Source organism: Thermobia domestica, chromosome 2, assembly GCF_964235325.1.
Source record: "Thermobia domestica chromosome 2, izTheDome1.hap1.1, whole genome shotgun sequence".
NCBI classification, from domain to species: domain Eukaryota; kingdom Metazoa; phylum Arthropoda; class Insecta; order Zygentoma; family Lepismatidae; genus Thermobia; species Thermobia domestica.
Window position 1 is genome coordinate 113,547,569 of NC_137455.1, and position 9,232 is coordinate 113,556,800.

At 36.0% G+C, this 9,232-nt stretch overlaps 1 protein-coding gene across 2 annotated transcripts in view; it reads left to right on the forward strand.

Moving 5' to 3' along the window:
* Positions 1-5,382, forward strand: part of LOC145679722 (XK-related protein 6-like) — a 39,490-nt gene extending 34,108 nt beyond the window's left edge. The window contains exon 4 of one of the 2 annotated variants that reach the window (XM_081750290.1): positions 4,352-5,382. In XM_081750290.1, the coding sequence (XP_081606416.1) occupies positions 4,352-4,830 (479 nt within the window). In that variant the 3' untranslated portion in view covers positions 4,831-5,382. The remainder of the gene's footprint in view (positions 1-4,351) is intronic. The other variant, XM_081750289.1, reaches the window with a different exon arrangement.
* The last annotated feature ends 3,850 nt before the right edge of the window (positions 5,383-9,232 follow it).

Below are 9,232 nucleotides of genomic sequence, written 5' to 3' on the forward strand. Positions count from 1 at the left end.
AGTTGTCAGTATAGTAAGGACTTCTTTTTTCGGGTAAGCAATCATTTCGTTTTCTAAAAGCCACATTTCTTCGCAAGGTATAATTAGTTTAGCTAAGTGGACATTTATTATAAATGCATAGTGGATTTCACGGTTGACAAATTAAGATTTTGTCAAGTGATGAGTTGAGTTAATCGTGTCTTATTGCGCTTGGTATAGGCGTTCTGGTTTCTCACTTTGAGTAGCTAATCATTATAAGAGTATTTTTCTATAAAATATTTATTTATACGTGGATATAGAACCACAAAAGTACCAATAAAGAATGTCTTTTTAAAATTGTATTCCAAATTATCATTAATGTAAAATTTACATATGACTACTTATAACAAACATTACATTTTCCAAGCCCAGTTTGCGTGAAAACAAGTTATGCTGAATATTTTTAAATTTTTTTGTTATATCTCATCATGATGGGGGCTGTGCAAACACTTACTTGAAGAACAGATGTAGGCCCAAAACAGATCATAACTAAGACGAAAATAGAAAATTGCATCCATTTACAAGATACTCTCATAATAACTTAACGCTAACTTGATATTGTTCCCATTAAAATATTTCTCGACCTCTATTGGGAGGTTACTGCCAATGTTTCCCAGATTACACGTTAACTGGAAGTATATTACCATAAAATATTACATAACACCGAACACTCGTCATTCAAATTATTTCATGAACGACTCAATTGTTTTACTGTATTTATAAGTTATATGCCTCACTCTCAGAAGAAATGAAACAACAACGATAGAATCAACTTTAATTATTCTGGTTCCTCTTTCCGTGTATGTCATAATTCCTGAATAATTGAAGCAGTCAGAAAAACAAGACGAAAGCGATACTAGACAAAAATCAAAGCGGGGTAATATATAAAGTGCGATACGCGGAGTGTACAAAATTTACATAGGAGATACCAAAAAGAAGATGGAAGAAAGGATAAAGCAGCTCAAGGATGACGTAAGATTGTAAAGGGATAACAACACAATATATAAACATCAGAAAGAGACAAACCACAGGATAGAGTGGATGTAGCAGAGGTCTTAAAATCTGAGAACAGGACTTTGCTGAGGAAATGGAAAGGAAAGGGAAATCATGAAGGCAGAAGACAAGCTGACGAATTGGAATGGAGGATTTGCGATGAATAAAGAATGGGAAAGGATTTTAGATATAGAAGAAGGAAGAAAGAGAATAAACGAATAAGGGAACATTAATAAGGATAATTAAAGAACAAGAATGTATTCAACAGAATGTACTTTTAATTGGACAAATGCACAGCAAACAGGTGAAAGTGTAAAAACACAAGTGTTACTTTTCAATGAAGGGACGGAGCCTAATTAAAAGTTGATGTCCGGAAGGTGTAAAAGTTGATCTCCGGAAGGAAGAAAATTCGGAAACTGCTCCTGGGAAATCTTATAAAATTACTGCCTTCGGCTAGCTGAGGACTTCGCCCCCCAGACCCCGCATTTGCTTGGCCTACGGCCTCGCACCTCGTATTTTAGTCTTTGCTTCTGTTCCTTGTACTTAAAAAAAAAAAAAAAAAAAAACTCATGTCGGCCCAAGTGTTGTGTTCAAAAATTAATTTCAAATGGTTCCTCCGTTTTCCCCTGATGATGAGACCGACAACCTCAAAGTCATTTTTATATATTGAGGAAAAAATGCCTCTTCTCTCGTAAAATCGGAATTTCCGGAAATGCTTTGGCATATACCAAATTATTTTGAATAAGAAGTTTATATACCAAGTTTCATATTCCTAACATCTCTCTAATCGTAAGGAATTTCAAGCTAGCCATCTTATTATAATAATTGCAACTTCCATCTTTCACCCATTTTTTCCTCCTCTTCTAAGGGAAGCATAAAAATATGCTGAATTACGTTTTTAAATATTAATTAAAAGCCTAAATACCAAATGTCATGTGTCTGACATTAAGGGATTTCGAGATATAGCAACTTTATTACAACAGTTGTAACTCCCATCCTTTCTTCTTCTCACATTTTTCGTCCATTCTGGAGGAAATATAAAAGTAAACGCTGAAAACATTTTCAATTATTTCAAGTGAAAAGTCTGAATACCAAATTTTATCGCTCTAATTTTATGAATTTCGAGGTTTGTCCATCTTATTTTAGCAACTGCAACTCGCACCCTCTCTTTTGTTGTAAGAGAAATATCACAGAACGCTGAAACACGTATACAACTATATTTTAAATATTTCTACAAAGTCCAGAGACCACATTTTATGTCCCTACCCCAGTGCCATGTCGTGGAAAAACGGCGCGCGGAGCGAGAGTATACGACGGCGCCCCATACATATATTCCAAGTAATTTTCGTCTCTTTTTCTTTTTTCTCCCAAATTTTGCGCCTCTTACTTCGGTACCCGGGGCCTTCGCCCCGCTCAACCTCCCCACGGTACGGTTCTGCTCTACCCTTCAGAGATTCGGAGATGTGAGTATTTTAGTATAGACCTAGTAATTGCAATCCCTACTTCCCCTCCCCTTTCCAAGGGAGAATTACCAAAATTATTCCTTAATGATTCCTTACGTCACAAATCCTACACACTTTTCAAATTTCAAGTTTCTAGTTTAAGCTGTTTAGCCTGAACGTTGATCAGTCAGTCAGTTACTCAATCACTCAGGACTTATTTTAGAACCTTATGTTATATCATCACTCGAAATTAAATTAAATTATACAATGTTGAGTTCACTGTTACTACGCCTCAATTGTTTTGTATGTATATATGCAAACTTGCAATACTGTTAGATGTTACCATCCTTTTAGTTCCTTACTCTTTGTATACTGCACTTACATATAATAGGCTTAGTTCGAAAGGTAAATGGAAACCACACACCAACCTTCACTGAAATTGTATTAAATCAGCAATGTGTCGGTTTAATCCCTTCTGATCTTCGTGCCAAGAAATTTATTTATCTATTTTAATGTTAAGATGACCTACCTCACTATCTATTTTCACTTCAGATCTTCATTTATTACTAATATCTTCAGCAGTATTCATTTATATATCATCTAACGATTTGAGCATGCTCATGTTTATACTAGTCCAGGTGGAGGGGTTGATTACACACAATACAAGCTTTTGCTTCTACGATATTTAAGTCTTGTGGTACGTTATTAATATATAATCTGTGTTTTGGGTAATATGGTACCTGAAAATATCCTTTACCAAGTTTATGTTATTCTTTATGAATTGATATTACTTGTTGATGATATGTTTCTTCAGTGTGTCTCTACTTATGTTTAAAATTTATATCATTGTGTAAATGTTCCTATTTTTTTTTGAGTCTTCCATTTGGTTTCTTTAACAATATACGTATAGCATCTGGATTTCATGCGCTTCGATCGACCTACCCTGCTCGAACAATGGAAAGACTGGACATTGACTGCTTTCTTTAGCCTACGGTCATAAATTCACGCACAGTGTATTGACTACAGGACGCGCTCAAATTCACGACGTAAGTTTACGCACGTACGTTACGGTCGTAAACTCATGGTAATGTTTGGCTGGTTACCGTACCCTTAAAGCGATTGACTTAAGTGGTGAAAGCTGATGTACGTACATGCACAACGTTCATTCCGTTGACATTTTCGTTCTCCTGTACTGGGTACAGAACTTTGAAAAAACAGGACAAACAACACGGAGAATTGTTGGTAGTGCGAGAAGTATTAGGATACCCGAGAATGTGGAGGCTGTACTAGTTACAAGACAAGAAACCCTCAAAGAAATACCCGTTTGAAAAGTGAATTATTATTATTATTATTATTATTATTATTATTATTATTATTATTATTATTATTATTATTATTATTATTATTATTATTATTATTATTATTTGGCTGGAGTCATATTCAACAAGTGAACTAAAAAGTTGACTTTTGGGTGGGAGAACTTGTATACTAATTTCTATTCGTGCTTTGAAGATTTGTTGTAATAAATAAATAAATAAATAAAAACTAAATCCTAGTTTGTTTTTATAATGATTTATAAAAAGGGGGTTGACTGCCCCATTCTATGTCTTTTGTAAAAATTGAAATATCTTTAGTAGAAACATAATTTCGGCTGTCTTTTATTTGAAAATTACTAACCTCATTTTGTTTTCAGCATTTACATAGTGATTCACTGAGGTCAAGGATTAGTAGGAGTCTTTTTGTTGCTGTAGATGTACTGATATTAGTATACGATAATTTGATTTGCACACCCCATAAATTAAGGATTTCTCCTCAGGATAGAAAGATTTATTAGTCTTCTGTTTTAATGCTATATGAGAGAACTAATATCTTAATACTTTTTTTTTTTTTTCTTTTAGGGTCCCGGGTGATAGTTTTCCATCTTTTTGCAATGATATTCCGATGGTGGCTAACCGCAGCATGTGCTGGTCATTGGCTTATTACTTGGCTGTGGTTAAAGTATTCTGAAGGCAATTGGCACTTTTGTGCTGGTAACTTACGAACAGGATTAATAGCAGTAATTCATATTGTTGCGTACATAAATATATATCCTGATGAGGATCAAAGCCAAAGTGGGCGTTATTTTCTTGGGACGTATTTAGAGAATATTGCTCTTCTGTCTTTAGTCGCGAACAATATATCCAAAGACGAAACGTTGTTTATATACAGACTTACAGTGCAACAAAATGTGTTGTTTTTCTTAGCCGTGTTTTTGTTTTTGATATATCGCAATTGGCTTCATCCGACGAAGGAAGATCTGGTGATTGACGGCGTAGCTCAAAGGAAGGAGGTGTATCATCACTGTGTTGACTGCCACATATCACATAGCGAGTATTAGTGGCTGTTAAAAGGCATTGGCAATATTGTTAGTAACATTTATTGTGTAGTTACACAACAAACAAAGATAATTGCAAAATATTCGTTTGGCAATAACTTCGAAACAAATGACCTATCAATAAATTCAGATACTTCCAGAAAACATACTGAAAATTACATTCATTCATTAGGAAGGTTATGACTTACTGAGATACTATCATACAATTTGTTCGATACAACCGAATAACAAAAATTTTCACATTTGACTTCTTTAATATCCTTGACATAGTTTTATTCTATTTCTGCAAACATAATTTAGCCAGACAGACCTCCTATTTCTTAAAATGCATGAGAACAATTTTGTGTACATATTTTACTAGGCCAAATGTATATTGCCAAAAGCTTACATCCATACGTGATGAGAAATTCATGGGTATTACAATTTATTATTAACATAAATTCAAATAAATTGATATAAATTACAACTATTCAGGGATCAGATAAAACAATAAAAACAATTAAGTAAATAATTCAAAGAATTTTATTCGTAAATGTGTATTTTTGTAGACTTTTAAATAAAGTTTTATTAATGAATTCATCTGAATAATTCAATCTTTGATATGATAATGGAAAGGATAGTATCTATATTACCACAGAAACATAGTAACTAACTAACTCTATGGCCTATGGAACCCGGAGGTTCAATGCCGCGTTCACAAAAGCTCTCCACTGACTTCTATCCTTAGCCAACTGCATCCAGTTTCTATTTTGTATTCCAATCTCTGCGAGATCCATCTTAATATTGTCCTCCCATCTGCGCCTAGGTCTTCCTAATGGTCGTTTTCCGATTGGTCTTCCAGTCAAGACTTTGAAAGCGTTTCTACCTTCTTCCATTCTAGCTACATGACCCGCCCACCTAAGCCTCCTATATTTGACGACCCTAACAATGTTGGGTGAACCATATAAATTATGTAGTTCCTCGTTATGAAGTTTCCGCCATTCCCCATTCCCGTTCCTCTTGGGTCCGAATATTCGTCTCAGGATCTTGTTCTCAAATACTTTCAGTCTATGCTCTTCCCTCAGAGTAAGTGACCATGTTTCGCAGCCATACAGAACAACAGGCATGATTATCGTTTTATGTATTTTAAGCTTCAAATTCCTCGACAGAATTCGCGACGACAAGAGATTTTGAACCGAATAGTAACACGAATTTCCTGCTTTTAGTCGACATTTAGTTTCTCCGTGAACATGATTTTCGTCTGTTAATATTGATCCCAGATATTTGAAACTATCCACTTTATCAATTATTATTTAATATTTTAACGCGTCCATAATTTGCTGTATTCCGGTCCCGACGCACTTCCATGTATTTAGTTTTCTCTGCATTTACTTTTAAACCCATGTCCCTGCAAGTGTTTAACAAGATCTCTGTATTTCTTTCTATTGTTCTCCTATCATCCCCTATTAAATTTACATCATCAGCATATGCCATAACCTGGTGAATACCGTTCAACTCTAGGCCCTGGTTGCTATCTTTGATTTTTCTTATAGGGTATTCCAGAACGAAGTTAAATAATAATGGCGACAACGCATCTCCTTGCTTCAGGCCATTTTCGACGTGAAAGCTCGTAGACAAAAAGTTTCCTATCCGGACTTTATTTTGGGATTCATTTAAACATATCTTAATTAATCTAATTAGCATTCTCGGTATTCCAAGTTCTGTAAGAACGTTGTATAATGTTTCTCTCCTAACCGAGTCGTACGCCTTTCTAAAATCAATAAATAATTGATGTACCGCGGTATTGTATTCCCACATTTTTCGAGTATTTGGCTAATAGTAAATATTTGGTCGATAGTTGATCGATTTCGTCTGAATCCGCACTGATAATCTCCAATAATTTCATCTGCGTATGGGGTCAGTCTTGCTAATAAAATATTTGAAAGTATTTTATAGGATGTTGACAGAAGAGAAATGCCTCGATAATTATTACAATCAGTTTTGTCGCCTTTCTTGTGAATTGGAACAATGATTGATTCTTTCCACTCTTGTGGCAATTCTTCCTTGTTCCAGATAAGGAGAATGAGTTTGTGTATCTTGTTCCACAATTTTCCGCCTCCCGCTAAAATTAACTCAGCCGGAATTTCATCTACACCCGCAGATTTGTGTTTCTTTAATTTCTTTATTCGGTTTCTACTTCTATTCGGTTGGGTTCTGGAATATACGGTTCTGCGGTGTGTATATCTTTTTCTTTACGAACACTAGTTTTTGGTTGCGTGTTAAGCAAATCGTCAAAGAAATCTTTCCATCTATTTAAGATGCTATCCGTGTCAGTGAGAACTGTACCGTCAGATTTCTTTAATATATAAGCACGAGGTTGATAGCCTTTCTTAAATTCGTTGATTCCCTTATACATGTCCCGGATGTTTTTAGTTTTACTATTATCTTCAAGTTCCTTAATTTTAGCTTTCAGAAGATCGCGTTTCTTTGTTCTAAAAGTTTTGGAAGTTTCCCGCCTGATATCTGCGAAATTTTGTGTAGTTATTTCATTCGGGTTTTGTAGCCAGCGTAATTTTGCCTGTTTTCTTTTCTCTGCTAGTTTTATGCATTCCTGGTAGAACCATGGTTTGTTCCTACGTATTTCCGCGTGTCCCAATTTTTCTTTTGCTGAAATTTTAATGCTATCTCTAATTTCAATCCAGGTATCCTCAACACTAGTGCATTCCGAATCTTCTAAAGCCGAAAATCTATTCGAAACTTCAATCTGGTATTTCTCTCTTACCTGGCTCTCTTCTAATTTCTTTAAATTGAATCTCTCCATTTTCGGACAATGAATATTATCTTTATTCAACGATAACCTCTCTCGTATTATCGCTGCTACCAGGTAGTGGTCAGTGTCACAATCAGCCCCTCTAAACGATCGGACATCAATTATGCTAGATTGCCTTCTTCTATCTACTAAAACGTGATCAATTTGATTATGTGTTTTCCCGTCTGGTGATGTCCAAGTGTATTTATGAACGTCGTGATGTGGGAATTTTGTACTCTTCACGATTAGGTTTTTGGATGTTGCAAAGTTCACGAGTCTAACACCGTTGTCATTACTTTCCTCATGCAGACTTTCGTTCCCTATAATCGGTTTGAAAATATCCTCTCGTCCTACCTTCGCATTGAAATCCCCTAATATAATTTTCATATGGTATCGCGGGAGTTGGTCAAATATCCGTTCCACTTCTTCGTAAAAACTGTCTTTTATATCGTCATCCTTATCTTCAGTTGGGGCATGTACATTTAAAACAATAATATCACACCGCCGTCCCTTAAGAGTAATAAAAGAAAGTCTGTCAGTAACAAATTCAACCCGTTTAATTGCTGGTAATATACGTTTATGAACGAAAAATCCTGTTCCTAACTGGTGATTTTTATCTCCTTCTCCGTAAAAGAACGTAAAATTTCCGGAATTCATAGATCCATTTCCTTCCCACCTAACTTCCTGAACTCCTACTAGGTCCATCCTGTACTTCTCTAACTCACTCGTTACGGATTTTAACGCGCCTGCCCTATAAAGACTCCTAATATTCCATGTTCCAAATCTCATGTCCATTTTCTTTTGCTGAGGTCGTGCCAAGTTATCAGTCCTTGTCCGAGGCTTTTGTGAATATTTCTGAACAAGTGCTTTTTTTTTTTTTTACTGGATGAGGTTGTTAGCCCTACCCAAACCCCCAAGCTGGAGGATCACTCCTAGTCGTCTGTCCGCGACTGCTTATTCAGTATATTCGCAGCTAACCTCTATATCTAGAGGCCTTCTCCTCGATCCGCAACCTGAGGACGCGCCATGCCGTGGTGACAGGAACCCACGTTACACGGACAGAAACATAGTACACAGAAACATAGTAACATGTTTTATCTCTCAGTAATTGCGGAATGCACACTGACCAGCCGGAACATTTGGACTACCTTCCTAATATCTGACATGTCAATCTTTGGTCGAATAATAGCAACAATGCGGTTTGGAATAGAAACAATGATTCGTTGGTAGGTGGCTGGAAGAATGACATAAAACACTGTATCTGTACATGCAATTAGCTTAATTTCTGTAAGGTGCCTGCAGGAGACCAATGAGCTCATATCTGACTTTCAACAACATCCCAAAAGTGTTTAACTGTGATAAGGTCGGGTTAGTTTGGGGGATTAGTAGTCATTGGAATTCACAACTGCGCTCCTTGAATTACTGTTGCACAACGATGAGCTTGTGACAAGAAGCGTTGTTCTGTTGAAAGATGCCATTCCCGGTTGGAAATATGGTTGATATAAATGTGTGTACGTGATCAGCAATTACGTGTCGATAGCTAGAAGCCATTATGATGCGTTTCACTCGCACTATGTCTCATGGGTGACTGTATGAAGGCTTCCCAAATCAGAATGG